Genomic DNA, 21,043 nt, shown 5'->3' with positions numbered 1-21,043 from the left:
AGATTTCACGGGCCTTAGATGAAGCACGCTGAGAAATTATGATAAACATCCCCAGAAACTAGCCTACTTTTTCGACGACGGGACTCATGTTCATTTAATTGCTTCCTGGTTTGCGAATGCACTTTACGGAGGGAATTGGCTCCAAATACCACGGTTAAAACCTACGCTCTACAGTCCAACCCCAATATCCAATAGCCTACTTTTTCGACGACGGGACTAATGTTCATTTACATGCGTCCTGGTTTGCGAATATGCACTTCAGTCAGGCAGAGGAAAGGCTATACTACGGCTAAAATCTACAGTCCAACTTCAATATTCACTATTACTGTATTACTACTAGGCCTATATTCAATATTCACAAGACGACTTGCCAAGTGAGTAATGAATATAACTGTTATCGTTTAGATTAGGACTCTTTCGCTTCTGCTATTCACCATGGCGTAAAAGCACGGTGTTGTCGCGGCTACTTGCAGCAGCTGATCATACCTACGGCCCAGTTCTAGTCCCTGTTGTATGGAAATGCGTGCCAGACAGCACCATCGACCCCTCCTCAACTTTCATGAATATTTATGAAGCCTAATTGTGTTAAAACAGTTCCGCGGACCCTAATGGGTAAGGTCCTATACTGTACACATACTGTGCTGCAGAGTCCAAGACTGAGTACTATGGACTATGGTGTGCATAGAAATAGTCATGACAAGGCTTTGTGATACTTAATTCCACAATATCGATTCATGACAATGTATTGTGATCCTTATTTTCACAACATACTGCATCGAGTCATGATAATCAATTAGGGCTGCACGATTATGGGAAAAATCATAATCACGATTATTTGGGTAAAAATCATAATCACGATTATTAATCACGATTACTGCTTTTTTGCAGAATTTTCTTTTAAATTATATCAAAATGAAATGTAACCAAGAATGAATTATATACAGGATGAGCAAAATAAAATGAATTGTAATAATTATGTGAAGGCAATAGCATGAAACTTCAAGGCTTCAAGGCTTCAAGGATGTGCTCAAAAGTGGGTCACTATTGCCACGATTAAATCACGATTGAAATCACGACTGAAATCACGACTGAAATCACGACTTCTATTTCACGATTTTATCACGATTTTCGATTACAGTGTAATCCGCGTATAGTGATCACGTTTGTCCAGAGCCAACTTGAACACTATAAGCGGTTTATCACTAAAACCGAAATTTGTATTATTTCACTTTTTTTTGTCTGCCAAAAATGAGCGCGAGGAAAGACGAGGCTGAAATGCATTGCAAAGCATAGAACACACACGGGTCGTCATCTGATGTCAAATAAGTTTGTAAAGTTCCCGAGTTTCTGCATAGTGTGATTCAGGTTATATGCATGCAAACCGCCGCTAGACTGGGCATCTTAAAATTGCTACACCGATAAATAACACACTGTTGCACAGCCTGCTGTACATTAGTAGCATACAACGTGAAATGTATTGACAGTTTAAAAAGCCAGGCAAAAAACTGGTAGGAATTGGGTCAAGTCGCGGTGGGCTTGCTGGCGTAGGAGAGATGAGAAGGGCGAGGGGGAGTGGGAGGGACTCGGGGGGGAGACACAGCTGCCTGTAAAGCTGGAGCAGTTTACGCACAAGGCAGCCTGAGGAATGCCAAGCCTCGCCGAAACATCTCGTTGGCTTGTTTTTGGTAATTTTTCATACGTCTCGAGGAGCCTACGTTTTTCATTCAAAGAAAATGAGAGCCATGATTCACGTGCTTGCTGCCCGTTGTTAACTCGTTGGGCTACGTTGGCTAGCGAGACAAAAGCATGTGCACAGCCTCCTCACCAGAGAGGTTCCAAACCGCTTGCGTCCCCACTAACTAGTCGAGCCATGCTTGTAGTTCACTGGGGTGCTGTCGGGAGAGCGCAACCCAGCAGCGGACGTCGTAAAAAATGAAATAGCTAGGCCTACACAACGTTTTTCATTCATGTTTACATTCATAACATGACCAAAATTGAACGTTATAAGCGGATTTCTTGATCACTGTAAACAAATTATTTAAACAGCATTTGTATAGAAATGATTCTGTCCCAAGCTTTTTGATCTACATAAGCGGTTGATTACTATATCCGTAACTGACCACTACAAGTGGATTCCACTGTATTTTCGATTAATTGTGTAGTCCTATAATCAATGATTTAATAATAAAAAGATTGAATTTGGTAATGGGCTAAAATGCTTAAATAAAATAAATTGACATGACTACTACATAAGATGCGTTTTTACATCTTTTTTACCGACATAAATATCAAAATGCATCACGGTAGTACATGAATAGCAATGCATCGTGATAGAATCGCATCCTGGCATGTGCATGGTGATGTGCATTGAATCGTGAACCCACAATACCCACCCCTTCTACTACTATGGACCTAGAGGTAGTTCAACACATATGGTTTCCAGCCCATTGAAATTTAGCTCAGAACTTGAGATAAAAAAAGACTGACTTGAGCTACACTTAAATGCCAGCAAAACAACAAACCAAAAAAAGCTTCTCTGGTGGACATAATGTAAAACAAAGCAAAAACAATGCGGTGGTTGGTTAAGCCAGTGTGGTAAAACCTGTTGGTTAACCAGTACTCTGCAAAGTCACATTGTGACACCGATATGCTGGAGAGAAAGCAGCATACTGGGCTTGCGAACTGATTTGTGTGCATTTATTTCAAGGACACTCAAGTCGTGAAGACCCTACAAAGTCACACACTGGGCTTTGAAAAGCAAGTGTCTGTGGGGTGTATGGGCCAGTGTTGGGTGTCTTTGCAACTCACCTGAATGCACTCACTGAATGTCATGGACAGTTTGCTGATCCTGCAAGTGATGCAGACCTGCACGGTCAGATCTATTGGGCTTTGTGTGGTTTGGATAAGTGCTTTGGTGGTTTAGGTGCTTTGGTGGTATCGACATTCTAACTCACCAGACATAAAACCTCATTGAAAATGAATGGGATGTTATGTCTGGTGAGTTAGAATGTCGATACCACCAAAGCACCTAAACGTGGCATGGAAAGCTACAGGTATATTGAAGAGTGAAATGTGGGTCACCAAACAAAAACAAACAAAAACAGCTGAAAGCAAAGCATCAAGGATATCTGGGCTTCCATAACTCCCATGCAATGCCCTGCCATTGACTTCAATGTTAAACGCAGCATTCCAGTTACTAAGGCAAAGAGCTTATGACCAAGTATTGAACATTGAAATGTAATTTAGAAGGTACCAAATTCCAACTGTTTTGATGTAAATGGAAAAAAAAGAAAGAAATTTGGATTACAACACTACAAAACTGTTTTGCGCAATAATTTGGAACAGAGCATTTTGAGCATTTTAAGTTTTTCATTACTTTAAAAAATACCGCCATCATTGGAGGGTTCATTCAAAAACGTTTTAATTGTACTCTTATGGCTGATGGCTTGAAAATTATGACGACTGTCATTTATATTGATTATTTGGGCAAACAGCAAATAATGTCATTTGCGTAATAATGTGGAATGTGGTGTAGAATTTTGAAAAAGCATATCACGACAATGCCTTCTTGCATCGCGATACAGTATCGTGACTATGTATCACGATTTCTCGGTTAGATACAAGATTGTTACAGCCCTATAAAACAAGACAAGGAAAATGGCAAAATTGTGCCCAGACCAAAATCACACCTAACCCTAATCTGTAACAAGGTGTTGTAAAGCACGAGTTAACATGCTAAGTCGTAGTGCACACACGTGATAGACGGCTCAAGTCGGCATATTATGTTAACGCTTCGGATGATGCCATGTTGGTGTGATTTATTCCCTTACCTGCATGAGTTTCCTGGAGAGCTCATTGGTGAGGAACTCCTCCTCCTTTTCATAGTTGACGGCAAGCGTCTCCTTCTCCTTCTGCAGGGCCTGGATCTTTTTGAAGAGCGTGTTGCTGATAAACTCCTCCTCCTGCTCCGCGCGTGCTTGCTAAGAAAGAACAACAGAGGCACACAATAATGAAGACACACACCTACAGAAAAATGCTTTCACACAACACAGTGTGGATCTTGACATCTTTTTCTTGTACACGCGCCTGCACGCACGGCACGTACACACACACAAAACAGCTGCTTACAAACTGAGTCGGTCTCCCTCTTTGTCTCTATCTTGCGTGTACTCGAACACAACACACGCACACAAATTCTGTCTGCCGTTGTTTGCCTCTCACACACACACACATGAAGGGGGCAGACAGAGACGTCTATTGTGCCAGCAGAACAGCAAGAGGCGCTGGTGGCAGATGGGTGACAGGACAGGACAGGACGGACTTCCTGCTCATCTGAAATCCATAGACAATCTCCGCCTGGGTAAACTCCCCTACTTCTGACTATCCCTCGCCGCCCGCCACACTGACTGATATAAATTGGGTAGCGCAAACTCCCCTGGTTCTTCAACACATTACATTGTATTCATGGCATGGAGCCCTTCACAACACCACGGTTGTCAGTCACCTTACAAAAATTCATACATAGATACATGGGTAGTTGACATGACGCCCTGTTTTTACGTATCATTAGTTAAAAACCTACAAAATTGATATTTTTCCTCTTGAAAACAAATGTAAATGAAAGAAGATGAGGTACATCATGTTTCATATTAATCTTAGATGAGAAGAAACATTTTTGTTAAGATTTAAGGAAAGGTTTATATGTCAAATGTCCTGTGGTGTGACTGTAACATTACTACAACCTGGAATATATATAAAATAAACCAACAACATTTTGAATCATTTATAAAGCATTTGGCATGATTACATAAATATTAACCTTATATTAAAAAATATGAATGTGAAAAAAAACTCAATACAGTAATATTCACTACAAGTTCAATTTCGTAACACAAACTGCGTCCTGCGGGGTGACATGTAAGTCAGGTTTGTGGACGGGCAGCTGCAAGGCCAACTATAAGGGTCTTAAAGACAGGCTCCTAACCAGTTATACCTCAGTTATTGGAGAGTGGTGTGGAAGTTTAAGGTGACTATTAACCTCTTAATATGTCTACATATTGCAATGTTTCTGTCACACAATGCTTAGGTTCATTTATGGTGTCCCGTGGTGTGACTGCTCTTATGCAAGGAAAAAAAGTTTTGCAAGAGTGAAAACGCATATTAACAATATCATTATCTAGTTAGCATGAGCTCGGAGGTCAGTCACAAATACAAAAAGATTAAAATGGCCACAATGCAGTGAATTTCCTGTGGTGTGACATGCTTAGGCATTGTGTTACTCAATCCTTACTTATTTTTCATGCATCATGCAAGGATATAAGGATACCAGGAGATTTATTTGTCACATTCACACAATTATTACAAGTAATACAGTGAAACCATGCAGTGAAATCACAGTAATCTGCCTGTACAATGCATAGGTGTGTGGGGGTGGGGGTGGGGGTGCGGGTGGGTAGTATTGTGTGTGTGGGGTGGGGGTTAAAGGAACAATAGCAGAAAAGGCATTGGGGGTATGTTTGTGCAGAATATTTATCATTTTATTGTACCTTACAGAAATGTCACACCAATGATGTCACACCGCAGGACACATTTTCCCAAAAATAGCAAAAATTAGGCGAAATTCCACGGACCACTGACATCCCCATTTTTTTCTTTTTTTCCAATTTTTCCACCCATTTTTTCAGGAATTGGAATATGTTTCCTCCTTTAAGTGTGTTACGGCCTTAAACGTCAACCACCCACATACAAAAATGTGAAAACATTAATATAAATAAAAATTGTATGTCAAGATTAGCTGTTGAAAACAGAATTAGGCTCTGTTGACAATAAAGCCGACTTGACTTGTTTGCCCTGGAAGGGACCTCGCGAACAACATGGACCTTGGCTGGTACACGCCTTAGGCAAACCTAGAAACCCTGAACAACACAGGACCGCCCGACCTTATCAGCACACAGATCCTAGATGCAGGACGTGCAGCCTTTGCTTCAAACCTTAACTTTATGGGAGTATTTTGAACGCTCTATGAATGAAGACTTACGCAATGTCTTGTATCCGACATTTCACTGCATGAAGCCATTCTTTGGACCATTCATCCTCCTATCATTTCTGTTACACCTGTAGAATAACTATGTTTTCTCCAAGACTGATGATTTTTGACAATCTGGCACATCATCAGTCAATTTCTGAAAACCACATGACTTATCATTACTTAGCCTGGTTTTACCAGACCACATTAATTACTTTGTAATTCATTTTAGGTCTGGGTCCTCGGTGCCCTGGACTCTGGAGCACTTGGGCGGGAGGAGTGAGATCAGCTCTTTTTTGAAATGAGCATTGACCAATCACTGACAGTTGACATTCATGATATATGTTATTATGCTCCCAAGTGTGTTCGCTTATTGGCCGGTAACAGCAGTTATCTGATGACCAACTGACAACCCTCTCCAGAAAAGCGTAATCAGACCATTTGTGGATTACGAAGTAATTCAAAATGAATGGCCTGGCCTGTCAGGCCAATTTATCATAGGTTAATATGGCATTATGATGGGTACACATCCGCTTGGAAAAAATGAAAAACACCTGCAGACTGCAGTTCAGAATGATGCCAGACTTCCTTTAGAAAGAATTAAAAATCAATTATTTACAACTTCTTTGACCCTTTCTGGGTAACATTTTATTTTAGGGATACATCTATTAGCACTAATACATACAATGTTAATGCCTGCATAAGTAACTTGTAAGGCATGTACTAAGCAAACGCTAAGGCCTACTAGGTCCTTACTAAGGTTAAATTGGTAATAAATCCCTTATTGTGCATGAATAAGACATTTGCGAATACATGCCTAAAAAAATGTTTGATTTTGCTTTGTACATGCCTTATAAGTTACTTATACAGGCACATTGTATGTATTAGTGCTAAATTCTAATAGATGTATCCCTAAAATAAAGTGTTAATTACCCATTTCTGTTCTGTACATGACTCAAGCCTTGATGATGGGTAGCCAGTAATATCAGACGAGCAGCCTTGCTTTTTCAGTTCATGTCAGTATCTCTTTGTCTCTGAGTCTCTTGCCTTTCTCTATCCATCTCTCTGTACCAGAGAGGAGGTGAAGATGGAGGTGATATGCGGGCAGGCTGGTCAAATATTTATAAGAGGTCAGCGCACGCTCCATTCTGTCGAGTGCCTGGGTAGACCGACTGACTGAGCGGCCAGGTATTCACTTAACCCTTATGTTGTGTTCGTGTCATTTTTGACCCGTTTTCAAGTTTAAGTGTTAAAAAAACACTTTCCTTTATTGTCCTGGAATGAGGCTTCATCTAATCCTCAGTCACAATCATTTCAACACAGATATGTTTTATCATTTTAGTAAATTTTAAAGGTCTAAAAGAAAAAAAGTTACATCTGTGGTGTTCGGGTCAAAATTGACCCGGTATAGATTTTTGGTTGTTGTATGCATTTCTGAAAAGCTGTTGGTTGCCCTTTGTCCTCAGTTTGGTGATTCATGGTGAGGAAAATATATTTCTTGCCTTAAAAAAATGTTGCCAGCCTTTTCATATTACAAATCCAAGATGGCCGCCAGACAGTCCCATATACTACAATGTGTCATATCTCCGGCTGTGAAAGGAGTACAGACGTAGTTCTGGTGTCTACTCATATGTTTTCATAGTCAGGGAATCCATTTCTGCATTATATCACAAGCATTTTTGCACAATTTTTTGCAGAATACATTTTTCCACATTATTTTGTCCAAAAAACGTATCAAAAATCCATAATGGCACCCAAACATGTAGAACTGGTCTTACACTTTCCATAAAGTTGATGTGGCAATGAGATAATGGTCCATGTTCCAATGGTCCCCATAGTGGATTCATATGAATAGTGTGACTTTTTTCATGTTCATTGAGGTGTTCATTTCCTATATCTTTGCATTAGATTGGTGGAATAGCTGTGACTGACAGAATTGCTATTTTGTATATTTACCACACTAAAATCATTTTAATATTGAAAAAGAGTCAACATATTTAAACATTCATTTTATGCACTGAAAAACTAATTTAGTTGACATTTGGTCTTTATCCTGCTATAAATCTCTTTTTGTTTGGACCCGAACACCATAAATGTCACTTTTGATTATATTTTCTAATATTAGAGAAAAACTAATAAAATAAATGTGGGTATTGTTGTACTCCCATATCAGCTGTAATACATGGACAACATAATCACTAATAATCACTAATAGTGAATTTATACAGATTTTGATTTTGATACTTTTGGTCATCAAAAACGATTTGCATAATGTAAGATAACACACCTGTAAAGTCAAAAAAAAAAGTTTTTCCATGGATATGAATACATACCAAGTTAGCTATGAGATGAAAAACAATATTTGATGAGAACTAGTGTTTTTAGGCATTTAATGGCTGAGTTTTGCTACCACGGGTCAAAAATGACCCGAACACCACAGGTGTATGCAGCTTTTGAACACAACACAAGGGTTAAGGCCACTCTATGCTGTTCAAAACACTCTTCTCCCAAAGACACACCCACTGTCTCACCATGTCAGAGAGGCCAACTGACTCATTTCGTGGGCCACCTGAAAGTGGTCACCACCTAGCTACATTCAAACATAGGCCTAATACCATTTCTTCAACAGGTAAAATAAACGACACCATGAATTAAACACCCACACACACTTGACCTGAGGGACTTCTAGCATGGACAATAATTATAACTACTTTGGCTCTTTTATGTTTGATGAACATGTTTCTTTTGACTTTTTGTGAGTGTGAATGTATGCAATATGATACCCTACCAGGACCTTGTGTGTGTGTGTGTGTGTGTGTGTGTGTGTGTGTGTGTGTGTGTGTGTGTGTGTGTGTGTGTGTGTGTGTGTGTGTGACAAGATTACATGGCGAGGATTCCCTGACCGAAGTGGGTGCAGGCTACACCTTCTTCTGGAAAGGGGTCCCCGAAGGCATGCGTCGTAACCACGGTGTGGGTTTTGCTGTGAAAACCAAACTGCTACAGCAAATCCCAGAATCCCCTGTAGGCATCAGTGAGCGCCTGATGACATGGCGCATTCCTCTTGCCAAGAAGCGCTTTGCCACACTCATTAGTGCTTATGCACCAACCCTGGATGCAGATGACCACACAAAAGAAGATTTCTACCATCGTCTTGACGAAGTCATCCAGAAAGTCTCAGCCACAGACAAACTCCTTCTTATGGGTGACTTTAATGCACGAGTGGGCAACGAGCATCTCATCTGGAAGAAGATCATTGGTCAACATGGAGTTGGGAAAATTAACAACAATGGGCACCGTCTACTATCCCTCTGTGCAGAGCACGAGATGCTTATTACCAATACCACCTTCCAGATGAAAAAGCACCTCAAAACTACCTGGCAACATCCCAGATCCAAACACTGGCACCTTTTGGACTACATCATAGTTCGCCAAAAGGACAGACAGGATGTGATGATCACTAGAGCTATGCGGGGAGCAGAGTGCTGGACTGACCACCGCATGGTTAGATCCAAACTACGCCTAGTCATCCCACCTTGCTGTTCCAAGATGGCCCCAAAGACTAGAAGACTAAACACCACCGCTCTCTCCAACCGAGACACCATTAATGACCTCCGTCGCCACCTTGCATACAACCTCTCTTCTGTCCCAGAGGAAAGCCTGATGCCAAAGACTGGCCAGTTCTATCTGCCGCCATCCACTCTGCCGCCTCAACAGCCCTTGGCACCAAAGTCAGGAAACATCAGGACTGGTTTGACAACAACTCTTCCCACATCCATGTGACTCTGCAAGAAAAACAACAGGCCCACAAAGCCCTGCTCTCCAACCCACAGTCATCCATGCTAAAAGCCAACTACACCAAGGCTAGAGCCCAGGCACAGCTGTCACTAAGGACCATGGAGGACACCTGGTGGCTGGAGAAAGCAAAAGAAATCCAACACCTTGCTGACTGCAGTGACACGCATGGCTTCTATGATGCAATCAAAGCCCTCTATGGACCAAGGAAGCAAACCCTTACTCCTGTTAGATCTGCTGCTGAAGACAACCTCCTGAAGGACCGCCAAGAGATCCTCGAGCGTTGGGCTGAACATTTTAAAGGTCTCCTCAATCACAGCAACCCTGCAGACCCCAACATCCTTGAAAAGGCGCCAGCTATGCCTCAGATGCGACATTTGAACAGCCCTCCTGACTTCAAAGAAACATCCAAGGCAATCAGGAGTTTGAAAAATAACAAAAGCCCAGGACCCGATGGCATCCCTGCGGAGGTGCTCAAACAAGGGGGCTATCTCCTCACACGCCGCTTACACCTCTTGATCACCAAGATCTGGCAGTCTGAGAGCGTACCCCAGGACTGGAAGGATGCCAACATCGTCGTTCTCTATAAGCAGAAAGGGGACAGAGCAGACTGTGGCAACAGTCGAGGAATTTCTCTCCTCTCCACAGCAGGCAAAGTCCTTGCAAAGATTATGCTTTCCCGACTGGTTGCATACATCTTAGAACTTACTCTGCCTGAAACACAGTGTGGCTTCCGTAAGTGCAGATCCACAACCGACATGATCTTTGCTCTACGACAACTACTCGAGAAAAGCAGAGAGCAGCGCAGAGAGCAGCGCAGAGACCTCTACATCGCTTTCATTGACCTCAGCAAAGCTTTTGACACCATTAACCGCGACTTGCTCTGGACACAACTTGGCAAACTTGGTGTACCACCGAAGTTCCTCTCTATCCTGCAACAACTACACGAAGGCATGCAAGCCAGAGTTGTTATGGGAGGACATCAGTCGGATCCCTTTGAGGTCAATGTTGGAGTGAAGCAAGGTTGTGTCCTGGCACCAGTGCTGTTCAATTGCCTCCTCGCAGCAATCACTCGACTGTTCCACCGCGCTCTGCAGCACAAAGATGGTATAGACCTGGAATACCGCCTTGATGGCAATCTCTTCAACATCAGGCGGCTCCAAGCTCAGACAAAAACATCAACCTGCCATATCCATGAGCTCCAATATGCAGATGACTGTGCCGTCTTGGCACATAGCCCAGAATCCATGCAGCATGCCCTGGACACCATCGCAGCGTTGTATCAGTCCTTCGGTCTTCAAGTTAACACCAAGAAGACAGAGGTCATGGCGCAACTCTGTACCAGCTCTCCTTCACATCTTGGCTTCCACATCAATGGCAATCCAATCAGTCTTGTTCAGCATTTTACATACCTGGGCTCCACACTCTCTGCAGATTCTACCCTTGACAGTGAAATTAACCACCGTATAAACAAAGCCTCATCAGCCTTTGGGCGCCTTAGAAAGAGAGTATTTGACAACAACAACCTGAAAATCAGCACTAAAGTAGCTGTCTACAATGCAGTCTGTGTCACCACCCTACTCTATGGGGCTGAAACATGGACGCCGTACAGACGCCACATAAAGAGCCTAGAGATGTTTCACATTAGATGCCTGCAAAAAATACTCCACCTGTCCTGGGAGGACCGCATCCCCCATACTGACATTTTGACTGCCACCGGCACCACCAGCATGGAAGCAGCTCTGGCCAAGAGGCATTTACGCTGGGTTGGCCACACTATTCGCATGCCTGACTATCGCATCCCACACCAAGTCCTTTATGGACAGTTGCTCAACTCCAAGCGGGCTGCAGGTGGCCAGAAGAGAAGATACAAGGACTTTACCAAAGAACTGTTGAAGCGCTGCAACATTAACCCTGACCACCTGGAGACAATAGCATCCAACAGACCAACCTGGAGAGCCATGTGCAACAAAGCAGCTGAGCAAGTCAACGACACCTTCATTCAAAAGAGGACTGCAAGACGTGCCCAACGACACCGGCAGGCAGACCCCACCTCCCAATCATCAGGACATACCTGCTCCATCTGTGGAAGAGTGTACGGCTCCAAAATTGGCCTCCACAGCCACATGAGGTGGCATTAACGGTAACAACAACAACAACATTGACCAACACCCCCCCACCCTTCCCACCCCCCTGGAACAAGCGTCATCATCGGACACGATGGACAGCTAAGAAGGTGTGTGTGTGAGTGAGTGAGTGAGTGAGTGAGTGAGTGAGTGAGTGAGTGAGTGAGTGAGTGAGTGAGTGAGTGAGTGAGTGAGTGAGTGAAAGAAGGAGAGCATGTGTGTATGTGATAGAGAGAGATCATGTGTGGTGGTACTATGCTATACTTTTACTGTAATGTTCAACTAGATTGCATTTCCTGACAGAAAATGCTGGAGTATGCTTGCCCGTCTTGCATTCGTTGCCCGTCTTGCATTCGTTGCCCTTCATGCATGCCTTGCCCTTCATGCATGATTTGCCCTTCATGCATATGGGTCATTCCATGTCAATTCACATGATTCCCTAGAATCTCCCCAGGTGACCCTCTCCGATTTACCCGATATCTCACATGCAGGTACCTTTTGATGTCAATTGAAAGAATACCAAGTATTAGCACCCTTCGTCTAACGGTTGCGGAGATGAAACCCTCCAAAGTTGGGGTGCCATGCCCACTTTTCAAGCATACAAAATTTGCAAGCAGATTTTGACACCTCTGGTTTTAGTTTGAAGGAAGATACAGGCCTAAAAATCACCATGGCCCCTCAATATGACCCTGTCTACCAGATGATGTACTCACAAATTGCATCCCTTGATTATTTTTGGCTATATTAAGCCTTAAAAACTGAATTTGTGAAAAGCGTGATGAAGAGTCTTGCCATTTTGGGGTTCCAGATCTTGGAAACTATGTATGCTTTGGGAGTTATAATTGGTTTTCCATCATATTTGGGAACTGTACAGTGTATTCCAAAATAATTAGGGCGCTCAGACTTTAAATGATAGAATAGGAGGGACTCAAAAACAGCTTTTGGACAAAATTACCTTACAGTACCCTCTACTTCAGCCCTCAAATTAACCATGTGGGCACTTGATGACAGGAATGCCCTTTTAACCCCATGTACAGTAGCACTGTATCAAACATTCAAGCTTGGAAAAACTTTGTTTTTCAGAGTTTTTCATATTAATCTTGGCCTTCAAAGTATATGTTTTTCTCTATATCTTATCACAGTGTCTGTTTTGTCTGCTGCCATCTGCTGGTCTAAAAAAGCAACAACAGCGTAGGGTCATGTGGGGAAGGCGTGTGAACTGACATAGAATGACCCATATGCACGGTTCAATCAATCGTTCTGCAAATTTCAGGGTAGATTTACCATATTCTGAACATGTTTTGTGTAAAATTTCGGGACGATCTGCCAAAAATTGTGGGCGGGGCGCCATTTTTATTGATTTTTACAAAATTCAAAATGGCGGGAAAACTATCCAGGCGGAAAATGACGTCATAGGGTGTATTGGATTCGGCTTGGCCAAAGGATTCCAGGCATATCAAGTTTTTGAAATTCCGACCAACGGTGTTGATATTGAGTGGTTCTTCAAAACGAATGGATCGTAGAAATAGATGAAAATTAATACGTCGGAAACGGGGGAATAACAATAGTAGCCGCTTGCAAGCATACTAATAATAAAAAAGGGAAACGGGGGAATAACAATAGTATGCTTGCCGCATGGCAAGCATACTAATTATTGTCTTTGTGTATGTTTTGCATTTGTGTATTTATGTAAGCTGGCAGACACCTTAATTTCCTTCGGTATTAATAAAAGTACTCTACTCTACTCTACTCTACTATCCACACACAGACACACAGAACCATCCATCTGCAATGACACTGCACAATAGTTCACTTCTTCTGACCCATCTGAAAATAGTTATAAACAACAACATACCTCAAAACTAACTCCTTTCTTGACCAGATAACAACAAACAAACCAAAACAGAAGCAGATCCACGTGCCCATGCCAATGACACTGCAGTCTATTCCCTGATGCCAGCAGATTTGTCCCCCTTCCTTTTTCAGGTTAGGTAAAATCTGGGCCAAGGACAGTCCAGCCTGCAAGCCGAGAAAGAGAGCATGCTTGGGAAGCATTGAGAAGGTGCAGGGGAAACAAAACGCATGACACAGCTTGGTGGTACACAGTTTCATTTTCCTTATATGCTCTTGGCAAGAACACAAAATCACATTTCAGTCACACCATATTTTCAACAAACATAACTTTTCCCTCAACAGCTATTGGCAAACTTCAGTCACTCCTTCTTACACAAAGGGAGGTGGAAAACAGGCAAATGAATTCCAGGCATAAGGATGAATAACAGTCAGCAGTCTGGGAAGGACGCTATGTCGTCAATCATTGTGCAACATTGAGGAAGTGAAGCTAAAACCCACACTAGAAAAATGCCAAGGCAGAAATTATGCTGTGTCAAACTTATTCAGTCTGGGAACTTTGCAGCTCATGGGCGCGACTACGCATTAACTGGCAAAACGGAGAGGCTTTCTGTTTTGAGTGTTGTGTGTTGCATCCAAGTTGCCATAAATGTCAACAGCATTGGTTTCTCATTACATCTCCAGTTACGCCTAACACCAAATATTGCACCATTCACGCGTTGTGGAGAATGAATGACATGTTTTGGGCAATCAAAGCAGCACATTCCCAAGTTTTGACCATAATATCACCATTTCCCCAAACAAAGATGATGTTGCGTATCTTTGTCCCCATGAGGCGCTTTGCTGACTCTTTAATAATGATGTGACAGTACGCGAGGACACTGCGGCATGACTTTTTTGAAATCTCTCAATCCCGCTGGCGGGGGAGTTTGACGGCGCGAGCGAGTTTATTGTCCCATCAATGCGATGACATACTTGGCCAGAGGGACTTTTGCAAGCCGTCCTCTCAAAACCGTGTTGCGCGGCAAGGCAGTACCCCAAAAGTCAGCGCTCTGCATAGTGCATACCGACCTTGAAAACATAAGCTTAAAACGTGGCCAGCGACTATACTGAACAACACAGCAAACATTGATTACAGCTCTCCTCAAATTGCAAGAATCGTAACCCCCCATCATACCTGTCAACCATCCCTAATTGCCCCCATATTGTTACAGACCAATGTGTTATTCATGCATTGAAAGCCACCAGTACCCACCACAACTTGTAAGTCACAACCATAAAGGACGAGAAGAGAAACCACATACATTTACAGTATTATGATAAGACCATTCTTGCGCAATGTACGTACACATAACTTCAACGCGTAATATGCATGCAATGCGTTAATGCATCACGGAGTGAATTCTGACGTGCTAACTTCTTCAGTAAGGATAACTTTGCCACTAACGTTTGTGGTTCTCATTAGCTATTCAAACATCAAATATTGGCCTTTTGTAGTGGGGCCGTGTAGATCTTGGCTGTAATACAGGTCCCTCGTGTTCTGCACCGAGGGTCTGTCACAACTATGGTACCACTCATGAGAAGGCATGTTACCACCACCAGTCGGATTTCAGAACCACTGAGCATTATGTTACATCTTCATAATAACTAACGCCAGTTAGTAAGTGCCTATAAAAGTATATATCAGTGAATGGCAAGCGGAAGAAAAAGGCAATCTGTGGAGATACACCGCTACGTGTGTTTTACAATAGCACCAACCATGCCATACAGAGGCATAGCTGTTCATCAGTGTTTTAGAAATTAGCCATTAGCCTGAAAGCTAACCCAACTAGCTGGAAGTTGGCTAGCGGTACTTACAATAGTCACGCTAGCTTTCCGCAGGTCTCGATTCTCCTCCTGTAGAGCTTTGCATTTCAGCTTGAACGTTTCCAACTCTATTTTGAGAACTTTGTTCTCCTGCTGCAGAGAGGCGAGTCTGTTTGTGAGCTCCTCCAGGCGAAACGGAGAAATAACGATGCCCGGTTTGCTTAAGGACGAGGACGTGGTGGAACATTGAGGGGTGGCAGAGCTGCTGCCAGCTCCATCAGTGTCACTTTCGCTAGCACTGTCCGCCATGTTCACCGCACAGTCCAAGCAGCGCAATGATTCATGTTCGGAGAGAAGTTGCAAGCAAAGTGAGCTGCTTACAATACTGCGGGCGCCTTTGATTACCTTTCAAGCTACAATATTTGTCCGACAGTGACATCTTGTGGCAAGAGTGAGTACCTAGACATAAAACTTAGTCGTTCGTATTTTCTTCTCATGGCATGGATTTTAATTAAGAGACTTATACTAACATAACACAAGGCCTCCTATGGAAAAGTGTCAAATGTAAATAATGAACAAATGATGAATACAACATCAATAGATGTTTGTAAATGACTGGGAAATGTTATGTTTTATGTGATATTTTATATGTATCAAACATTTACAAATTGTTTGTAAATTAATAAAAAAAATACTCTGTTAAATGGTTTGTAAAATCTTGAACATATTATTTGTAGATATTTTACAAAGCATGAATAAAATTGAGTTACTAATAATAAAAAAAAAATTGTTAATGTTTTGTTCACCGTTAGTTAATTATTTACTAAGTCTTTATAAGCAGACATTATAAAGTGTTACCCAACTTTATATGGGTGCCCTAAAAAAAACACTACACACAAATAAACAAAATGACAACATTTGGGTTTAAACACAATTTATTTTTATGCTTAAATAATTAATTAGATCATCCAGTGTATGTTTTCTTCTTGCCATACAGTATGTTGCCGGATCTATTATCAATGAATGCCGTTGGTGCCTGTCATATGAACTAATTTCATCATCATCATCATCATCACCAGAAAGAAAATTTCCACAAAAACCCAAATAAAAATGCCCTGTTGTGAACCACAGCAGCTCTTTAAATATATATAAATCTAGTAATACACTGCTTGAATGATCACAGATGGTCGGCTGCTCGAAGACTAAAACACATCCTCTAAGCCAATGACAACAGTTAAAACGTTTTACAGCGTGCCGGTCTAAACATGATACATTCTGGGTTGTTATTTAGTCATTTGCCCCAAGAACCATTCGCTGCTGCTAACAGGACCCTCAACTGTTTGTGTGCGTGTGTGTGTGTGTGCGTGAGTGCATGCGTACGTGCAACTGTGTTGCAGTACCATCAAATAAGCATTGAAGTGAGGTATTCCCATTCTCATCTGTTCAACCAATCGATTACTTCAGATTTCTGTGTAAATGTGTTATGGTGTCTTCTTTCTCCTCGCATACAAAAAAGTTGTGACATGAACGGCTGAAGAAACATGTATGCACAGACAACCACACCTCTTGCCTTCTCTTAGAGATATCACAATGCAGTGTTTTGCAGTATTTTTTAGAAAACAAACAAACAAACATAATTAGAATATTGTGAATCACATGCATCAAAATATTAATACTCTGAGAAAGTATGTGTGAGAAGACCTCTAAATGCTGTTCCCGTTGTTTTTAAGTTGTGTCGTGTTGAGGATAGTTGCAGTGTTATACTGAAAGAAACGCTTGCTGTTAAAATCAAGTTAGCTTTTTTGTGTCATTTACAAACTTCTTTTATTCAGGTTGCTAACAATTTTGCAAGTCAGACCCAAGCCTTTCCTTATTGTTGGAATCAACATTGGCAATTCATTTTTTTGTATCTTTATCATATCTGAAAAGCTCTCTTGACAGTGCATCAACAATTTGTGAGCTTACTTTTTTTGCTTACTTATTTTTTTTAGTTTTTTTTTTCAAAAGAATTTATACAGTGTAATTTATATACAAAAAATCTCAAAAGAAAGGAAGAAACTGAAAACAAAACAAAAATAAAATAAAATCCAACAGCATTATACATCCCGACATCATGGGTCCAAAAAGGATCAAACGTAAGGCGAGTGTTGAAGGTGATTTCAGTGCTCCTCTTTCTCTCTCTCTTTCTTTCTATCTCTCCATCTCTATGTTATCGGTACTGCTTAAAAGTTGTGCCATCTTTGGTCACGGAAAAATTGCTTTGGGGAGGGGGTTTGCGTTGCTGTGGAGATTCTTGTGATGCACCATACTGGTACGATGCACCGGTACCAGTAGACTGTAGAAGCGAGTGTCTCAAACTTCCACCAACCTGACGTTACCTGTAGGGTGTGTTGTTGTGAGTGGGTTTTTTTTACCGCTCTTGCATTGTTGTTTGACAGAAACGAGTGTCTCCTTTTAAGAATTATTTTCATTTTTTTTCTCCTTTGTCATGCTCATGCGGAAAGAAAAGTGTTTAAGGAACTTAGAAGATGCCGTCTTCTCCTTGCTGAAGTCAATGCGTGTGTTTTTTTAATGTGAAAAAGCTGTAGATTGTGGACACTAGAGACGATGCCTCCCCGTCAGCGGATTTCCAGTGATTTCCCCCTTCCAGGAAAAGAATTATGAGACGATATCAAATCTGAAAACACATCATAAATAAACAGGAAACAAATGAATACATTAGTGCAACATCAACAAACAGATATTCAGTGAAGTAGTGTTTATCCAAACAGTAACCGGCTAAGGTCATATTCACATACAGATCTTGAACATTGGATTTGTTTGCATAAATCATATTAGATAAGAAAAAAAGAGTTAAGTCTGACTAGTTTTTTTTTTCATTATGATTAATACCTAAGTCTTTATTCTGCAACATTTGTTGCACCCATATCATATCAATAAACAAAACAGTTCAATATTTATACCCAATTAGAGACACGTTAAAAACTGCAAGGCACTGAAAACATTTGAGGTAGATAGGTAGAAGTGGGGCACAGTAGTGGTCGCGGCAGGGGACACACAATGCGCTGATGCCATGTTCAGCCACGTCTGCATGTTACTGTAGTGTTCTTTTGTGCTCTCACAGAAACAAAGCAAAACAGAAAAAACGCCAACAGTGAAGCTTTTCTTTGTGTCCTATTGATCACATAGATATACTAGGCTTGGCTAATGGTGCTGTAGGCCTTCGACCACAACAAAAGGATTCCATTCCAGCCATACTTGTGAGTTATTTTGACTTTCCTGGTCCTAGGACATAGAACAGGAGTGGAGGGGAGGGGAGAGGGGGATACAGGACTTACCATGTGGTGCTTGTGACTGTTATGATTGACCTTTTTTCCCCTTGCCCTTCTTCTTTCCCTCAGATCCTTCGGACTGTAAGAGAATTTGGAAAAAAAAAACACAAAACAAAAAAAACATCAGAGACACAACTTAGTGGGAGAAGGATATGCATAGACAAACCAGAGGGGAGCCAAAGAAAGGCGGTTTGAAGGTGTTTTTTGTCCGTGCCTCATGCTGAAAGGCTGAAAGGAAATGTCAGCAGTCACTTTTTGAGAAAATCAACGCGGCCACAGTAATTCAAACACAGCAAAACCATTCAAAGATGGACGATTACGTCCTTCAAGAAGCAAGGCAAGAGATACACAGCACTCAATCACTCAAATCAAGCGCCAACACACGTTTGATAGACAAAAGGCTAGAGGCCTTTCAGACACGTTTGTTTCGAGACATGTTAAGAACGCAAGACTGAACGATCATGGTAGCTTAGAGCAGTCCTTGTCAATACATTGAGGCTCAAAGAGAAAGAAAGAAAGAAATCATTCCTTGATTAGTCAGCCAAGTATGTACATTCACGGGTGAGAGACATTCTTAACAAGTCGGCCAGCCAAAACTCAACCACAGCATACAAGGAACACAGTATTGGAGATCTGACACTGTTAAACACAAAGCCCCCCGAACCAAACAATCCACCCACCCCTCCCATCAATTGGCCCTCATAATCCCACCCTGGTTGGACGCAAACACACACGGCACTGCATTGCACACTGGGTAGGGGGGAAGGGACTCCAGGGAGCCAGTAGGGCCAACCTCTTGCCGCTCTCTTCGGGAAGGGTGATGTTGCACGGGGCCGGCTGCTGGGACCTTGCCCTGTTCCTCTTCGGCGTTCTCGGCCTTAGAGGCCTGGCGGCCTTTACCCCGCTTGCGCTTGCTCTTGGTTCTGCTGCCCCCCTCCTCGGTGGGGGTGGAGCGACGGATGACCTTGCGGATGACCTGTGGGATGGCGGTGATGGGGTGCAAGAAGTGGATGAAGGTGATGATCACAGCTCTGGAGGGGTTTTCAAGTGTAGAAAGTTTGTGTTTCTACAGTATATGTCAGCTCTTTTATGCAGCTCTCTTATCCATCACAATATAATCATGGGAAATTATTAAGTTTGATCTACCTGCAGAATACTCATTTGGTATGACTCAAGGGCAATGATGAGCAGTTACTGCAGATTCATATTTGCACCTTTGATAAAGCAATAGATCTACTTATAATACATACTAATTGATCCCTTTTATGTTCCTGGGTCACATTTTCTATCTCAACATCAACCAACATTTTAGTATTAGTTGAGTAGGGTAACAGGTTGCAGGTGATTTCACACCCAGTCATAGGGGTGGTGTCACAAAACCGTGACATGAGACACAGAGGGGCAATTGTGGGACACTGGAGGTGCTGGCGGTGGTGGCATTACTTTTCTGGTGACAATGTTTCCGTCCTCATCTGTGAACTGCTCCTCCGTCACGGTTTCCCCAGGTATGTTTTTGGCCTGGTCACCCTGGCAACGGTTCATGATGGGGGAGGAAATAAACATAAGTCTCCATACAGCTACTTTTTTTTACAATCCAAAAGTCCTTCATTATCTACAGTATGCAAACAAAACTATGAGGTTACCACCAGCTTGGTTTGCATGATGCCATAAAAGTAATTCCTCTGAAGATTACAAATCTCCACGGAAAACAAAGCATACATAATGACCACAAAAGGTACCATAATTTTACAGAGTGAAGATGATGAAACTGTAAATGTGTTAAGCAATTATCAAAACACTGGAAAGCAAGAGATACGGTGCCCTGAAAAGGTCATAACCAATTTTCTCAGTTTTGCTCAGACAGGCATGTGACATGTTTTCATGTGACAGGTCACAAATAGGTTAAGTTTTTATTTTATTTTATTTTTTTGTGATTTTTTGTTGTTTGCAGAATGTGGAGGTCTTGAAGAGGTTAACTCAACCCTTCCTTCAGAAAACAGTATTGGTTTGTCTAAAAGGCTTGACTGTCAAGCTGCATTGTCTGTGTTCTACTTTAAGAAGTGAACACATTCAAAAGGCCACAAATTCTTCAGATGTTATCTGACTTCCAT

At 41.9% G+C, this 21,043-nt stretch overlaps 2 protein-coding genes across 4 annotated transcripts in view; both read right to left on the bottom strand.

The window, feature by feature from the left end:
• Nucleotides 1-15,985, bottom strand: part of ccdc6b (coiled-coil domain containing 6b) — a 94,699-nt gene extending 78,714 nt beyond the window's left edge. Inside the window, exons 1-2 of the mRNA XM_063221919.1 lie at nucleotides 15,652-15,985; nucleotides 3,831-3,980 (exon numbers count right to left, since the gene is read on the bottom strand). Of these exons, the coding sequence (XP_063077989.1) occupies nucleotides 3,831-3,980; nucleotides 15,652-15,909 (408 nt within the window). The 5' untranslated portion in view covers nucleotides 15,910-15,985. The remainder of the gene's footprint in view (nucleotides 1-3,830; nucleotides 3,981-15,651) is intronic.
• Nucleotides 15,986-17,075: 1,090 nt separating this feature from the next.
• ank3b (ankyrin 3b) overlaps nucleotides 17,076-21,043 on the bottom strand; it is a 262,028-nt gene continuing 258,060 nt past the window's right edge. For 2 of the 3 annotated variants that reach the window (XM_063221923.1, XM_063221921.1), the window contains 4 exons: nucleotides 20,376-20,459; nucleotides 19,726-19,908; nucleotides 18,939-19,011; nucleotides 17,076-18,277 (listed from right to left, as the gene is read on the bottom strand). In XM_063221923.1, the coding sequence (XP_063077993.1) occupies nucleotides 18,958-19,011; nucleotides 19,726-19,908; nucleotides 20,376-20,459 (321 nt within the window). In that variant the 3' untranslated portion in view covers nucleotides 17,076-18,277; nucleotides 18,939-18,957. The remainder of the gene's footprint in view (nucleotides 18,278-18,938; nucleotides 19,012-19,725; nucleotides 19,909-20,375; nucleotides 20,460-21,043) is intronic. The other variant, XM_063221924.1, reaches the window with a different exon arrangement.

The sequence above is a fragment of the Engraulis encrasicolus genome, chromosome 17 (assembly GCF_034702125.1).
Source record: "Engraulis encrasicolus isolate BLACKSEA-1 chromosome 17, IST_EnEncr_1.0, whole genome shotgun sequence".
Classification (NCBI taxonomy): Eukaryota; Metazoa; Chordata; class Actinopteri; order Clupeiformes; family Engraulidae; genus Engraulis; species Engraulis encrasicolus.
Note: the sequence above shows the minus strand (reverse complement) of the source record. Positions and strands in the feature narration are given on the sequence as shown.